This window comes from Carassius carassius, chromosome 17 (genome assembly GCF_963082965.1).
Source record: "Carassius carassius chromosome 17, fCarCar2.1, whole genome shotgun sequence".
In the NCBI taxonomy this organism is placed as follows: Eukaryota; Metazoa; Chordata; class Actinopteri; order Cypriniformes; family Cyprinidae; genus Carassius; species Carassius carassius.
Genome location: NC_081771.1, coordinates 29,252,604 through 29,270,665, shown reverse-complemented (window position 1 = coordinate 29,270,665; position 18,062 = coordinate 29,252,604). Strand labels below are relative to the sequence as shown.

The 18,062-nt window shown below is 37.7% G+C and overlaps 1 protein-coding gene and 1 non-coding gene across 3 annotated transcripts; both read left to right on the top strand.

Moving 5' to 3' along the window:
- Nucleotides 1–1,295: 1,295 nt before the first annotated feature.
- On the top strand, nt 1,296–1,369 carry trnan-guu (transfer RNA asparagine (anticodon GUU)). Its single transcript has one exon. It is a non-coding gene; the product is annotated as a tRNA-Asn (tRNA).
- A 13,509-nt stretch (nt 1,370–14,878) lies between these two features.
- zgc:113227 (uncharacterized protein LOC541506 homolog) lies at nt 14,879–18,023 on the top strand. Of its 2 annotated transcripts, none has more exons than XM_059571688.1 (2): nt 14,879–14,940; nt 16,868–18,023. In XM_059571688.1, exons 1-2 carry the CDS (start codon nt 14,914–14,916, stop codon nt 17,975–17,977), a joined length of 1,137 nt encoding a protein of 378 aa, XP_059427671.1. In that variant the 5' UTR covers nt 14,879–14,913; the 3' UTR covers nt 17,978–18,023. The 2 variants fall into 2 exon arrangements, with proteins under 2 accessions (XP_059427671.1, XP_059427670.1); XM_059571687.1 differs by having other exon boundaries at nt 14,891–15,051.
- The last annotated feature ends 39 nt before the right edge of the window (nt 18,024–18,062 follow it).

Here is an 18,062-nt window from a genome sequence, read left to right as displayed (position 1 = left end):
TACCCATCATGCATTCATTCAGTTTGCCTATATTTCACACCTGACTGTCCTAGGTGGGATTAATGACATCATTCTGCATGCAACTCCCAGCAGACCAGGAATATTACCCTGCCTTCACACACAAGTGTTCAGCAAGAAAAGCAATCAAAATATCCTGCCTGGACCTTTCATCATCAGATTGCATTGTCAAAGGAATGAATATAAATGTATAATGTAAAAAAACTGATGCTTTGAAGGAATACTTCATGCAAAAATGTTTGGTTCATTGACTCGTCCTAAGGTGTTCCAACCGTGTATTATTTCTTTCAGAAAACACCAAAAGGAAATATTAAGAAGCATTTAACGCTGAATGCATGAACCCAAATGATTTATATTTGAATTTCCTAAATTAAAAATTTACTACAGGAATTCACTGATATACTTTTCTGTGCCTCATTTACAGCTACATTTTTTATGTATTTTGACATGATTGATCATGTGGCATGTGAAAAACAAGGGCTATTTCTGTCGTATTTTATGTTGTAGATTAAAATGTGAAAATGTATTGAGCTTGTTTTAACCACAGACCTTCTTTCAGCCATTAAACCAAAAAAATCAACAACTATTGGCTGGAAGATGGGACCAGAAAGAAATGCTATGAATCACCATCTGAATCACCATGAATGTATATAAAACAGCAGGTTTCATTGTAAGAAAATGAAGTTTGGAATAACACAATAATTGTCTAGCTGCATATATCTAAAAAATTATATGCTTTTTTTTTAAAACAATTTCTTCCATGCTGCTCATTGTGTGTTAGTATTTACTTCTAAATCTGTTTTAGCTGACAGACAGCGTTTTTTGCTCAATATGACGCCCACCGGGAAAATTCAGCCAGGTACCAGCTCATCATTACAGACTTCCTTCAGGCTCTATGACTCACTGAACAAAGAGAAAAGAATATCAGTTCTCGAAAGGAATGCATCAATACGTTATCAACAAGGCATAAGATGCCATTTGTGGTCAGTTTCAACCTAGTTTATTCCTGTTTGCTCTTTACATCTGTCCAGTCCATTTCTCTTAGTTTCTCAATCACAGTATTGCCTTCAAACCCATCTCGTCTCATCTCAACATCTCTGTGACACATGGCTTTAAAGCATATATACATGTTAGATCACAAGCTAGGCCTGTGCCTAAGATCTACCAGAAGCTGATCGCAGATCAGCAAAGGCAGCAGCTAATGGGAAGCCGTGCAGTATTTCCCCAATGCACAGATCCCTGTCACATCCCCTCAGACGGGAGGTTCTCTACCGCCAGTCTCTGTGGCGCAATAGGCTAGCGCGTTCGGCTGTTAACCGAAAGGATGGTGGTTCGAGCCCACCCAGGGACGAAGGAAGCTTTTCTGGGAAGTCGTGGCCTAATGGTTAGAGAGTCGGACTCCCAATTGAAAGGTTGTGAGTTCGAGTCTCAGGCTGGCAGGAATTGTGGGTGGGGGGAGTGCATGTACAGTTCTCTCTCCACCTTCAATACCACGACTTAGGTGCCCTTGAGCAAGGCATCGAACCCCCAACTGCTCCCTGGGCGCCGCAGCATAAATGGCTGCCCACTGCTCCAGGTGTGTGCTCACAGTGTGTGTGTGTGTTCACTGCTCTGTGTGTGTGCATTTTGGATGGGTTAAATGCAGAGCACAAATTCTGAGTATGGGTCACCATACTTGGCTGAATGTCACGTCACTTTCAAAATGTGCAGCCCTGCAGAATGTCATTGAGTTTGGATGTTCAAGCAAAACACAGGTTTTTGTGTTTAGTAGGCACAAAAGGCAAAAAAAAAACATAAGGCAGGTCTATGCTGTCTAACATTTAAATGTTTTATAATTTGTAAAAAAAATAATAATAATTTTACAGATCCACAAAAGAAAGTTGGGCAGAATGTTCAAGCTGCTCTTTTTCCATATACATGATTTATTACTAAATGCATTCAGTATGGATGCATTAAATTGAGGAAAAAGTAATGGTAAAAACATTTAGTGTTATAATAAATGCAGTTCTTTTAAGCTTTCTATCAACAAATAAAAAAAAATAAGCATTATGGTTTACACAACAATATTAAGCAGTGCAACTCTTTTCAACATTGATAATAATAAAAAATATTTCAAATCAACAAATCAGCATATTAGAATGATTTCTTAAGGATTGTGTGACACTGAAGATAATATTTTCATCACAGGAATGAATAAAAAAAATGTTTAATAATATTTAATAATATTACATTTTTTACTGTATTTTTGATCAAATGAATGCAAAATGCAAGAAATGTGTCACAATCTGTCATATTTGACATCATATTTGACATTAGTGACATTAAACCCAGCATAATAAAGAAATTCTGTCTGTCACTTATGGCTATTGTGTCTTTGAAGTTTTATTGATCACTTTTATGTAGCCCGACAATAAATAAATAACAATCTGCTTTCATTGTATGCTAAAGAGCAGCTCGAACATTCTGACTAACATATCTTGTTGTAGTTCACAGAAGAACATAACACAGGTTCAGAATGACTCAGAATAAGGCAATTCATCTGTGCATTTGAAAAATAATGGCTTATTTTCCCCACAGTAACATCCAGCTCTCTTTTCTTTTACATTAACGCTCTCTTCCCAAACATGTATATATGTATGTATATATATATACAACCCGAATTCCAGAAAAGTTGGGACGTTTTTTAAATTTTAATAAAATGAAAACTAAAGGAATTTCAAATCACATGAGCCAATATTTTATTCACAATAGAACATAGATAACGTAGCAAATGTTTAAACTGAGAAATTTTACACTTTTATCCACTTAATTAGCTCATTTAAAATTTAATGCCTGCTACAGGTCTCAAAAAAGTTGCAAATTGCAAAGGCTTTGCAAATCTCATCATCTACAGTGCATAACATCATCAAAAGATTCAGAGAAACTGGAGAAATCTCTGTGCGTAAGGGACAAGGCCGGAGACCTTTATTGGATGCTCGTGGTCTTCGGGCTCTCAGACGACACTGCATCACTCATCGGCATGATTGTGTCAATGACATTACTAAATGGGCCCAGGAATACTTTCAGAAACCACTGTCGGTAAACACAATCCGCCGTGCCATCAGCAGATGCCAACTAAAGCTCTATCATGCAAAAAGGAAGCCATATGTGAACATGGTCCAGAAGCGCCGTCGTATCCTGTGGGCCAAGGCTCATTTAAAATGGACTATTTCAAAGTGGAATAGTGTTTTATGGTCAGACGAGTCCAAATTTGACATTCTTGTTGGAAATCACGGACGCCGTGTCCTCCGGGCTAAAGAGGAGGGAGACCTTCCAGCATGTTATCAGCGTTCAGTTCAAAAGCCAGCATCTCTGATGGTATGGGGGTGCATAAGTGCATACGGTATGGGCAGCTTGCATGTTTTGGAAGGCTCTGTGAATGCTGAAAGGTATATAAAGGTTTTAGAGCAACATATGCTTCCCTCCAAACAACGTCTATTTCAGGGAAGGCCTTGTTTATTTCAGCAGGACAATGCAAAACCACATACTGCAGCTATAACAACAGCATGGCTTCGTCATAGAAGAGTCCGGGTGCTAACCTGGCCTGCCTGCAGTCCAGATCTTTCACCTATAGAGAACATTTGGCGCATCATTAAATGAAAAATACGTCAAAGACGACCACGAACTCTTCAGCAGCTGGAAATCTATATAAGGCAAGAATGGGACCAAATTCCAACAGCAAAACTCCAGCAACTCATAGCCTCAATGCCCAGACGTCTTCAAACTGTTTTGAAAAGAAAAGGAGATGCTACACCATGGTAAACATGCCCCGTCCCAACTATTTTGAGACCTGTAGCAGAAATCAAAATTGAAATGAGCTCATTTTGTGCATAAAATTGTAAGCTTTCTCAGTTTAAACATTTGCTATGTTATCTATGTTCTATTGTGAATAAAATATTGGCTCATGTGATTTGAAAGTCTTTTAGTTTTCATTTTATTAAAATTTAAAAAACGTCCCAACTTTTCCGGAATTCGGGTTGTATATATATATATGCATGCAAGCTTTGGAGAAAATTGTGTTATTTTCTCTTTTATTACAGGCTGACTTGAGGGCATCCCACATTATGTCTTTCTCTCCCATTACAATGGGTTTAATATTCATCGTGCAGTGCCCCAACCCCTTCAGACTGGTCAGGTCTTCTCTCAGATTCTCTCAGAATAAACCATTGCTTGCTTGAACTGTCCTGCCTGGGATCTGAAACTATTATCAGGGTAGAGGAAATCAGATAGGTGTATTCAAAAGAGCTGAGAGCTGAAATCACACACATCATTATCATAATTAAAGCCTGGAAGTCCATGCAGACGTATTCAAAATGCAGCAGCCCCAACCCTTTAAATGTAAAACCTGAGAATGGAATACCGGCCTGATTGCTTTGAACAGAGTTCACGGCCCTCCAGTGCAGAGCTGTGTACTACTCGTGGGTGGTGAGCCATGTTTCTCTAGCTCTCAACTTGAACTTGAACCCAGAAGCCCTAACACTGATTGAAGCTGGGAGAGCTCCCCCTGGGACTGCAGCAAAGCTAATACAGACAACAGCCACACCATCATGATGTTCTCCATCTCTCCCCCCACCGCATTCCAATTGCACAGAACCGCTTTGCGTCGGTGAGCTGTTTGTGTAGTGTATAGCATGTCCTTGGAAGATCAAAATAACATCTTGAAGTCCATGTAAGCCGGTAAATGATTTATTTAGGAGCGTAAATGAAGATGCACCTTCTTAAAACATGGTGGTTAATATACACTTGACACTAACGGACAGGCTTTGTGTATTTCAGTCCATTTCAGTCTTTTGCTTACTGTCATTTCTATTTCAGAATATTAGTAGGTTTTTACTCAAGTTGAATGCAGTCGTAGCTCTCTTAAAAATACAGGTTGCAAAAAGGGATTTTCATAGCAATGTTCGAAGAACCATTTTCTTTCCACAAATAAATTCATTCTTTCCTCGAACCTATTTTCTTGGTGTGAGGAACAATTTAAAAATCACTATATATAAACCAGCTTTTGATCAATGGAAAGTTTCCATTGGTTTGTCCTGCCAGTAACACTACTGCATGGCTAGAAAATACAGTTTCAAGAAAGATGCGAGCTGGGAAACAACACCAAAAGATCATCTTATGTTGTGTCGGTTTGTTTTGAAGCCTCTCTGTGCTGTCCCCAGCACCGAGTCCCAAGCCACACTCTATCATACATGACAAATGACACAAGCTGTTTCATTATTACAGATACAAATAAATATGCATTTTGAGGAGTGGCCTAATGCCACGACACTGGGCCCTCATGCATATTTAAATAGCTCCAACCCTGTGTCTGGCCAGCAAGCAATTTCTCGTTCCACTCCGTATGGCCCAACCCCCGCCTGGCCGCAATGGCATGCATATGTATGAAGCTCTGTTTCATATGTATCAGGTCCATCATTTTCTCCTTTTTCACTGAGGGGCGATGACACGCATGGCATCAAGAGGGATGACCCTCACAGGGGGCCAGACGGTCTCACAGGAATAGACTAGAGCCTAAACAAACTGCAGACTCCCACCATGCTTTGTAAGGGAAGGAGTAGTGGACAGGGAGATGAATAATATAGATACACAGTCTGCCACTGATGGCCTCTCAGGCCTTACATGGATATCTGCTCCAGGTAAAGTTTAGATGCTGATTGTTTCAGACTGTTGTAAACACTGTTGACTACAGTAAACTGGACATGAGAGAAGCTTCAACCATCAGATTAGATGTTGTTAAGTAGAGTTGGAGTGCGTAGACTTAGACTTGGACTCGGACTGCAATTATGAATGAACTCAGATTTGGATGCACTCAGGTGGACTTGTTCTTGAACTTGATACAAACTTGTACATTTTACATTTTGGTACATTTTTCAGAGTACAGTCAAATCCATGTAAAAAGTAACAGCATAAAATTTAGATAAGACATTAATAAGTATCTTCCCACCAAATCTGGTAGCCATTGACTTTTTTCTTAATATTTCTTATTTTATTTTTACAATGGATACCAGCAACTGCAACATCTTCAGAAAATCTTATTTTGTGTTCCAAAGAGGAAATAAACTCATACAGATTTGGAACAACATAAAGGTCAGTAAGTGATAACAGAATTTTCATTTTTGTGTGAACTATACCTTCAAGGACTTGACAGGTTAAACTCCAACCCAAAACTATGGCACTTAGTTTGTTACCCTGGTGAAATCATAGTAAATTAGCATTAAAATAAATAGAAATGAATGAATAGAAATCAATACAGCCTTCTGAAAATTTTTTGCATGAAGCCCCACTTCACACAATCAGCTACATCCTTTACAAATGAGCTAATCACCGGAAATTGGCATCAGTCTGACAGGCACTGCACTCTTAGCCATAACACCAGTGTAGAAACACTTGGCATTTTGACTATGGTCATTTATTATAGAAGATGTGAAGGAGATTCTCTCAGACTGGTTCCTTCCAAATGGCAGCGGTCCATATTAACACATATGTCTAACTCATGTCTGATAATTGCTAGCATGTGCTAATTAGCCCCAAAGCTGCTGAGGAGGTCACTGATACCAAAGAGTGACATAGCGAGAAGGAGAGAATTTGGGCAAATTACACATGCCATTTATTTCATTTTTATTTTTATTTGTATTCTCATTTGTTCGTTCATTCGTTTGTGCATTACATAAGAGTTGTTTAAAATATTTCTCTGTATTATAGTGAGCAACTAAATCCTTTTTAATTAATTAAAAGAATAAAAGTAGCCTAAACTGATATTTCCCATATGCTACATTTTTGGTAACATAACATAAACTCAAAAGATTGTCGAATTTATTATTTTTAAATAAAATATTCTGATTTAAATGTTTGCATACAGTCAATAGGATCACATAAGACAGGACAAAATCCTCATAATGCATTTAAATCTAGCCTTTTTTATGCTAAGACAATTTAATGTTAAAAACTTAATAAAATATATCTAATAGTGCTTTATTAAAAAATATAAATAGTCATCTGACACAAAAGTAGTCATGGAAGGTGGCATGAACTAAAAGAGGCTATAATGTTTTTCCTCACATAAAGTATATCAAAGATGTACACTCCCTTACACACAACCTTTTACTGTGAAGTAAATATTTAAAAAAAAAAATGCACCCATAAATATGACTTTCAGAACTATTACCTTGTGTAAATACTTAACCTCTTTATGGAATAAAAACTTGCTCATGAGCACAACAAATAAACTTGTGTCCGATACGTTCACGTTTTGAAGACTCTAAGGGACCTGACTTCTGTGTTCGATGTCTCAGCACATCAAAAACAGTTTATTGTGGTCATGCCATGCTGGTATAGCACTCTACCGGACCAGAGGATTGTCAGATCATATCTCTCTGAAATCTGGAAGACTGACATCAGTTATGGATCCCAAAAGACCAATTTTACTCAGGCTGAGACACTTTGTGACATTCATGGAATGAAAGCCTGAGGCACAAGAAGACAGGGTGAAAGAGGACAAGATGGAGAGAGTGAGAGAGAGAGGAATGAATAGTCACCTTAGTGGTAGCTGATGTGCTGATATCTCTCATGGCTGTGGGCAATGTTCATGTGATTGGGTGTTTGTCAAACAGTCGCAAAAGATAGCGTCCGTTCACCCGAGACTCACTCGATAAGCATATACAGACACAGAATACGCACACAACACAGAAACCAGGCATGCGTGTCGTGTGGAATGTCAGAAAGAAATGTTCCACTGCAAATGTATACATAAGTTCAGTGTACTTCAAATGCACTTAAGTGTAAACTGTGTTCCCAGATTATGAACAGAACATATAAATTGAATAAACTTTTGATGGTTACAGATCTTATTTTCTCTAATAATCTACAAGCTGATGCAAAAATGCTAATGGGTTTTTCCAGGTTGCTCTACAAAAAAAATACATCACTGCAGCATCATACATGAACTTTCTTGCTTGATTTTGCAATGTAATACTTTTAGATTTCTTCAAATAGTAGCCAGAGCATTACTGCAAACCTTAGTGTGCTTCCAGTTATCCAAATATAAAACGTTCTATTTTTTTAAATGTAACTTTGTGTAAAATGTTTTAATGTTAGGTATTCCAATCATATAAGGAGTCAAGAAAGAGAAATCAAGAAATTAAGTCTGTAATTAGTAGAGTAGGATTGGCGCTTGATATAAAACATAAGAAGTATTTGGATATAAACAAGCAAGTATTCCATTCCAAACAGAGCCTCAGTGTTCAAATCAGAGAAATGATCCTTCTATCTAGTCTTGTGTATAGCGTGGGACGGAGTGTGTACATGCGTGTATGTTTTTGCGTTGTGAGGTTAGTGTTGGTCAAGGTAGAATGGCTTGATCCGGAGGGTTCAGGGAGAGGAGGCTAATGCAGAAAGCCACTTCAAAAAACACTTTTCATCTTCTCTCCTTTTTTAACCATCCAGCCCTCCATCATTTTCCCCATGCCCTCCACTCCGAAAACTCCCCTTTTCATCTGGAGAGGGATCAAGACCGCGGATGTGTTTGACGTAATTACGTGCGATCAGGATTCTGCCTGTCCTCCTCTAGGAAATGATTTCATCCTTTTCAAAAGCAGGTCATAATCGAAAATAAGATGGACTGAATTTGATGTTCTTCCTTTTTGCATGATGATACCCCGCTGTCCACGAAGACCTCTGCTTCTGGCTTTATTCATAATTCATTTCTAGCATGACATATGCAAGCTTTTTTTCTCCCCCACTAAAAGAGAGGACTGACTTAAAGCCACACTCAAATGATTTCGATGATAAATAATGAATATATGTACCTGGCCAAGAGCGGGTTTACAGGTTTGGACAAAAGCATTCTCATGTTTTTCTGATGTTTTCATTCTGATGACTAATTCTTAAGCTATGACTTCTTAACAATTCAGAAGAATGCAATGACCACAGAATGTTTTTTTACCTTTTATTTCTGTGATCTGATGCATCATTATGGAGCTTTTTTTTACAAAATGGGATAAAAAATAAAAAGGTAATTGTGAATGTTGAATTTCACAATTCAGACCTTTTATCCTTTAAGAATTGCGAGATATAAACACAGAATTGCAAGACATATTCTATGGGGGATAAAAAAGTCAACAATTCACTTAATTGCGAGATGTAAAATAAAAATTTAGTAGAAAAAGTCTGCGCGATGTTAACTTGGAATTGCGAGAATGACAGAATTGTGAATTAAATTCCTGCAAATCTGAGTTTTTTTTTTTTTTTTTTACTTTTTATCCTCAGAATTGTGAGTCTGAATAGAATCAGAATCAGAATCAGAATGAGCTTTATTGCCAGGTATGTTCACACATACGAGGAATTTGTTTTCGTAACAGAAGCTCCGCAGTGCAACGTAACAGCGACAGAACAAAAAACACAATAGGAATAAAAAATACAAAAAAATACAAATAGGTGGGTAAGGAATGACAAAATACAAATTGACAATGTATGGCAGGTATATTACAATGAGCATTTATGTATGTACATGTATATTATGAGCAAAAAATTTAAGTGTACGCTAAGTATGTATGTTAGATAAATAAGTGTAGTGTATATAAATATAAATAGTGTGGTGTGTTCCACAGTTATTATCAGCTGTTCATAAGATGGATTGCCTGAGGGAAGAAAATGTTCCTGTGTCTGGTCGTTCGGGTGCTCAGTGCTCTGTAGCGTCGACCAGATGGCAACAGTTCAAAGAGGGAGTGTGCTGGATGTGAGGGGTCCAGAGTGATTTTGCCAGCCCTTTTGCTCACTCTGGATAAGTACAGTTCTTGAATAGAAGGGAGGATTGAACCGATGATTCGCTCAGCAGTCCGGACTACCCTCTGTAGTCTTCTGAGGTCCGATTTAGAAGCTGAGCTGAACCAGACAGTTACTGAAGTGCAGAGGATGGATTCGATGATGGTGGAGTAGAACTGTTTCAGCAGCTCCTGTGGCAGGTTAAACTTCCTCAGCTGGCGAAGGAAGTACAACCTCTGCTGGGCCTTTTTCACAATGGAGTCAATGTGAATGTCCCACTTCAGGTCCTGAGAGATAGTGGTGCCCAGGAACCTGAATGACTCCATTGCAGTCACAGTGCTGTTCGTGATGGTGAGTGGAGGAAGTGCAGGGGGGTTTCTCCTGAAGTCCACGATCATCTCCACTGTTTGGAGCATGTTAAGCTCCAGGTTGTTGAGAGTGCACCAGACAGCCAGCTCTTTAACCTCCTGTCTGTAAGCAGACTCGTCACCGTCCTGAATGAGGCCGATGAGTGTGGTGTCGTCTGCAAACTTCAGGAGCTTGACAGAAAGGTCCTTAGATGTGCAATCGTTAGTGTACAGGGAGAAGAGCAGTGGGGAGAGAACACAGCCCTGGGGAGCTCCGGTGCTGATTGTACGGGTGCTGGATGTGTATTTTCCCAGCCTCACTAGCTGCTGCCTGTCTGTTAGGAAGCTGTTGATCCACTGACAGATGGAGATGGGCATGGAGAGCTGAGTTAGTTTGGGCATAAGGAGGTTTGGGATGATCGTGTTAAAGGCCAAGCTGAAGTCCACAAACAGGATCCTCACATAAGTCCCCGGTCTGTCTAGGTGTTGCAGAACATAATGCAGTCAGATGTTTACTGCATCGTCCACAGATCTGTAGGCAAACTGAAGAGGATCCAGCAAGGGTCCAGTGATGTCTTTCAGGTGGGCCAGCACCAGTTTTTCAAATGACTTCATAACTACAGACGTTAGAGCCACAGGCCTGTAGTCATTTAGTCCTGTAATTTTGGATTTCTTTGGGATGAGGATGATGGTGGAGCGTTTGAAGCATGAAGGGACTTCGCACAGAAACAGGCTTCCATACATCTCAGAGTAAAACAGAATATTCAAACAATAAAAATAAAAGTTTAGTAGCCTATACAGTATGAAACAGATACGCTACTAACAGATTTTTGATGACCGAAAACTGTTCACAATGAAACCAGGAACATACATTAAGAACATCACAGGATAACTTTTGATTTCATTTTGACTTGACTATTTTAGCCAGTTATATCCATTCACATGAGTTTTATGGTATAGTACAGCAGTGTACCATATCAAAGAAGTCCTTGCTCTGTTTCCAATATTCTATTATCAAGCTGTTGTTTTCATTGAACCTCTAAGGATAAGCATTTCCCAAGTAAATGTTAATGTGCATGTTCATTTGCACATATTATTCCAATAACATCACAGTCCTAAGTGCAACCACCATGGGAAATTGACCAAACGCTGTCTTGTGGACGCTCAGTTGAAAGCATCAGGACAGGTTGCATTCAACAACACAACACTCATTAATCTATGAATATTCAAACCGTCACTTTAATATCATTGACACGCATGAACTTTGTGGCGGTCACCAATTGCAACAGGTGACCATGAGTAATTATGCAGATTTATTCAAGACATTAGCATGATTAATTAGGTGCAAACCGAGGTGGCTACACTTGAATTAGTAAGCATTATGAATAATTACCATGCATATTTTGCTCTTTATGTGGCTGGGTTTCGTGATAAACAAAGCTTTAATTACGAGAAAACATCTGGGAATAGTAGTGACCTTCATTAATCTTACGCAAATTCCCTAAGCTCTACACTCTGATGCATAATTATTGCATTAATAACAGAGGCTGCACTGTATTAATCCACTTGAGGAAATTCATACTATTGGCCTTTAATAAGAAGAAAACTAAAAGTTATAACCTGCTGCACTGAGAAACAAATGCTTTGTTGAAACGAGAATGTTACTCTTTTCCATAAACTGAAGGGACCAGGCCTGTAAAGCTCCAAAATGACAAAAACGTATCGGAAAATTATCGGACTAATTCACTATATTCAAAATACATCATATGATTGCTGTGTGTGATGAGTAAGCTGAAATGTTATACATTGATAAGATTCTCTTCCACTGCAGCTTTTGAATGAAATATTGGATCATTCAGTGAATAATAAAAAATAAATTTTCATTAAAAATAAACTCTCATACAAAGTTACAAAATTGTTTTAGAAGACTTGGAATATAGCATGTCATATAAAGTACTTTTATGATACTTAATTGATGCTTTTTATTTATTTATTTATTTTTGTCACCTTGGAGCTAAACAACCTAATGCTGTATTCCATTTGTACTCAGAAATTGAAAATTCCCAGTTCCCAGCTTAGGAACTGTTAACTGGAATGCCCTCCCAAGCCGGAGTTTCAACTTAGAATCTCAGAGGAATCGCAAAAACTCCAACTTCACTGTGTCTCGATAAACTTAGTGCATGTATAGTTCTAGCCAACCTTTGTTTGTGGATGTGATACTATAGCATTATGTGTGCAAAATAATGCTTTTTATGTGTTTTTAATCAACCGCTATTGATAACAATGGACATGTCCATTGGTTTTACATTCCTCGCTTTGACATTCAACTTATGAGGTAAATGTAATGCAGCACAAGTTCCCATTAACTTATGAGGACTGGATAGTTTATTCTTCAAACATTCTCCTTGAGTGTTTTACAGAAGAAGAAATGTCTTATGGGTTTGAAACAACATATTGGTGAGTAAATTATTAATTTTTGGGTGAACATATTACTAAATCACATATGTACTAGACAGCTGCCATTTTTTTTTTTTTTCATTTTCAATAACTCTCCAAGTCCAAAAGTGTGATAGATGAGAACAGCAGAGGAAAGGGTGAAAGGTTTGTTCTCTCACAGAGACTCTGCCTCTTTGGCCTGACTTCACACAAACAGATCACCAACTATGAAAAGGACCAGAATCTAGAAGAGAGGATCAGTTTTCCCTGAGTCTAACCACTTACCCAGCAGAGCTCACACACACACACACACACACACACACACACAATTCTTCTCAGGGTTGTCAAAGTAACCTGATCCTAAGGCCTCCTGACACGCAGCAGTCCAGTCTGTGCTCTCTCTGACCATACACTCTGGCTGTAAAACAAAGGAATTGCTTCCACATGTTTCTAAACGCTGCAGAGTCTAAGGGTACAAATCTTCAGAATGGGACCCTCCTCTGCCAGGACACTTGCTCGCTTTCTCCCTCTCAATACACACACGTGCATGCATGTCAAAACTGCCATCTAGTGTTGTCTTGCACTAAAAAAAAGCCTTTTTTTTATTACAGTTTATGGTTAATTAATTTATTTACATCAAGATATGTATCATAAGCTCAAAATACATATATATATATATACCTAATAAGTTGTATCAGTTTAGAAATACCAATTAAAGTGAGCAATAAACATTTAATCTAATATATCCTGTAAGCCGTGTATAAAAGGATGCTAATTGACTTAAAGTAAATTTAATTTCTAATCAGACCAACATACTTGTGTATATTAATATGCCAGATGCAAAATGAACTACAATCTTAAAAAGTTACTTTAATAGGACCCACAATCATGGTGTTAAAAATATTTAAGGCAAATCTTAAAACTAAACAAGGCCCCAATTAGAACAAACACTGATTATAATAGTGACTTAAAATGAACATGATAAAACAGTAGTGGATTAAAATAAACGTAGTATAAAATTACATTGGTCATACTACAAAAAATTTACAATAAAAAAAAAAGGGAAAGTGTCAAGACAACCAATAACCCCATATCAAATGACAACAACAATTTAACCCCATATTTTGCTAAATGAAGTGAGAGAAAATCCTGGTGTGAACTATTGTTTGAAAGAAGATGTTGCAAGATGTAGGTTATACTCAAAACTATGATCTTACATCAAGAGACCAAGTCCTGTTTTGTCAAACAACACTAATAAAAAAAATGGGGAAAAGGTGATAATGTAGAATAAAGCCAAATACAGACATATTTCAGTGTTATGCTTTATGTTTGCTTCATTGCCACCAATTTTTTATATTAAAAGCAATGCTGTATCCTATCAGAACTGCAATTAATAGAAAAATTATATAAACTGACATGCTTTAAAAACATGTTATAAGTCTATTAATTTGATATAGTGAAGCTGCTTAATTGTTTATATAATATGCATAGTCAGCTTTCATTGTGTTATAGTTTGTATTTTTTCTTTCTTTAAAATGTTCTGCTTAATTTAAGAGATTTTGTCAAACGAAGCAAAATTTAGTCCTTTCTTCAGGCCAGTCTTGACATACTGGTTGTTCATTAACCTAATTACTTAAAACTATCATAATAACCAGGAGGACTTCTTATACTGGGCAGCAGACAAAGTCTAATTTGCATATAGAGACTTAATGAGTGCATGGCAGCAGGTGCAGGAGGATGATAATTATCAGTAATGATAGTCACCTGTGACCATCCTCACCTTTTCTCAAGGTTCATGGCATTATAACAAACTTAACATGAACATCACGGACTGCATAACTTCAGAAAAAGCAAGTGAAACAAAAATGAAAGAACAAACAGCTTTGTATATATAAAGCATACAAAGTTATTCCTCACTAATAGAATAATACAATATTGCGTAATCATTGCTGACTGACAGAAAATGAGAATGAAAACGAGAAATACAAGTTAAGGACTTTGATGACATCTAAGTTATTTTATTTTCTTTAGACGAGATATGGAGTGTTGCTGTCCTCTACTGGTGATTTGCACAAGGTGCTGTAGAGCAACAAAATACAATAAAATATTTAGAATATAATACTGATAAATTGTTTTCACCATTTATTGCAGTGCTGGTTTATAGTGAATGTGATTTTCGCAAGTAATTCTCACTTATCAACAAATTAGTGGGTTAGATTTTATACAAAGTGGTATATATCAGCCTTTGCTATGATTTCAGAGAGTCCAGCCATGTGATCTGTCACGTTACTACAGAACCGCCCACAAACAAAAAATGGCGCACAACACGCGTTGTTTACAGGTCTGTCTTCTAGTTTTGAGAACATATTTTAACATCCAGAGTAATTTAATTCAATGTCTTCATGCCATCCAAAGACAATGTCATAGACAACGTCTACGCTCAAGACGACAGGTCAGTTATTATTGTGTTTTTGTTTATGCAATAAAGATGTTCAGGTTTCCCGCGCGTGCTGGGAAACCAACAAATTTTTACAAAGTACTTACAATGGAGGAATTATATCGGTGTCCTTAAAAATAATTAGCTAAGTTATAATTGCAGTTGTACAAAGCACGATCCAGTCTAGACAGATCGTGATACAGCCAAACAATGCAAGCAAACACCTGGGGCCCGTTCTTCGTACGTCGCTTATTACATCCGAGATCAAATGACACATCCAAGATGATATCATCGTGCTAATCATGATCCGGCTAATTGGGTTCTTCGAACACACCTGTTGTGTATGATTAGTATCGCTGGTTTGAGTTATCTGAGATAATTGCGCGTTCATGTGTTGGCTTAAAAGGGGATATGTATCGATACTCGAAACCATGATCAGCAGTGCAGCGATTGGCTGGTGGCAAGACGGCAATGTAATGACGTCATATAATTTAAAATGACACCCGACGAAAAACTTAACAAATTTCTGGACTTTTATAAGGAAACAGCCAAGCAAACAAAACTACATAAATGTTATAATAGATACATGTAACAGATAATAGATGCATGTTTTTATTTTATTAGAATTCTTTTTCATGATTCCCAATTATTTATATTCGCAATTTATAATAGTTGTGCAGTCTTTACATTTTTATTTCAATGTAGAAATTATCTATTCATTTCATTTTATATTTGGACAGATTTGGTACGTGACAGCATTAATGAAAGTTTCTTAAGGGTCAATATCATGTTATCTGCATCTCCTGCACTCCATCAAGCCACTCTTATAATAGCAGTCATCACTCAAAATAATGCACGACTCTATTATCTATATAGCATGTGTGTAAGACTCTAATACAATTATGAAGTAATAATTTTATGACAAATAAATATTTCAGTGAGTAAAACTGGCTGTGTCTATAGTAGGCTGTTATGGACTACACGGCATTTTTATATTATTTTTAAATATTTTTTAATGATTATTATTTTAAATTATTGTCCCTGGATCAGTACGGTACTCTTGTAATAAAGTAGCGGTGGTAGCAGACGTATTTTGAGTATCAGTTCTGGTTGAAAAGAAGCGATCTAATCCTGTTTACATGAAATAAGGCTGCTCCCGACCCGAGCAGGTTTAAGCATACCTGTTGCTATGACAGCAGCTCCGGGATGAGCTTCGAAGAACCAAATGATCCAAGATCACGCCAAATCGTCAACATTCAAATCCAGCTGAGTTAGCGACGTACGAAGAACGGGCCCCTGGAGGCGGGATGTTTTCAAACAAATTATATTTCTGTAAAATAATAATTTGAATTGTTATAATAAAACTAATTTAAATGCAATCAACTGTCCATTGTATGTGTTGGCCTGGCGCAAATTCACTGCAAAAAAAAAAGAAAGAAAAAAAGCAAGCTTTGGTGTTTCCGACTTTACTTTTTTATTTTTAATTCTACTTGTTTTTTTTTTTTAGTCGAGTACACAGTTGAGCTTGATCACTATGCTTTCGCATTCTCTTTGCATGTAAATATAAGAAATGCAAATTTGCATTCAGTTCTAAACAAAGTAGGAAGACAAAACTATATTTATCCTTGTACTATTTTTAGTGGTAACATGCGTGAGGATACAATTTTGGTATGTTCCCTGTCTTGCAATGTAACTGTGCAACAAAATAAAATGTCTTAGAACATTATGGGAGCCTTGACATGGCTGAAATATATGCTATAAGCATTATTTGTATTGTCATAACAGAAAGCTGGCATTATATAATATCAGTTCACCTTCATTTTGTTCACAGATAGCCTTGATGATCATGAGAAGACGGACTTCTGCGGTGTGGTCCTATCCTCGAGAGCACAAGTGGTGGGATACCATTGTACCTGAATTCACTCCAGAACAGTTCATCCAGAATTTTCGGGTCTCACGGGAGTCTTTTGAGTACATGTGTTATCGCCTCAAGCATGTGCTTGAACGAAAGAACACCAATTTCCGCTTGTGTTTACCTGTAAAAAAACGAATTGCCATTGCCCTTTGGAAGCTTGCCACTGGCAATGAGTACAGAAGTGTCAGTCAGCTTTTCGGGGTTGGCGTGAGCACTGTATTCAACTGTGTGCAGGACTTCTGCAATGCTGTAATTAAAGTTCTTCTGCCTGTACACATTAAATTCCCAGATTCAAAAAGGTTGAAAGAGATGGCAGATGTTTTTGAAAACCGCTGGAATCTTCCTCAATGTGTGGGTGCAATAGATGGAAGCCACATTCCAATTATAGCACCTGAAAAATACCCTCGTGACTATTTTAACAGGAAAGGGTGGCATTCAATAGTAATGCAAGCAGTGGTGGATGGCAACGGGCTTTTCTGGGATTTGTGTGTTGGCCATCCTGGGAGCGTGCATGATGCGAGGGTCCTAAGAGAGTCTTATTTGTGGAAAATGTTGAATGATGGACACCCGTTAAACCAAAGCAAAGTACACTTCTCTGGTTGTGATGTTGGATACTATCTGATTGGAGACTCAGCCTATCCCTTACAAAACTGGCTGATGAAGCCATTTCCAGACACCGGCGGATTAACCCCACAGCAGCAAAGGTTCAATATCAGGTTGAGCAGTGCAAGGTCCATTGTGGACTCAAGTTTTGGAAGGCTAAAGGCAAGATGGAGGTGTCTCTTAAAACGGAATGACTGTAAACTGGAGCTGATAAAGAAGATGGTTTTGACCTGCTGTGTGCTGCACAATATCTGTGAGGAACGTGACCACTTCAGCGAAGACATTTCAGCTGTTCATATGTACACACAGCCTCCCGTTCAGGCATTAATAGATCACGAACAACCAGAAGGGACAGATGTACAAGCGGCATTATTAGACTACTTTAACAGACAGGACGGTGAAATTATTCAAGTTGTATTGTAATTTTATTACTTTTTCTATTGCTTTTCCTCAGATTCTTAATTGCTGATGGTGTGAATATTCAATAAATGTTCCAAAATTGAGCTGT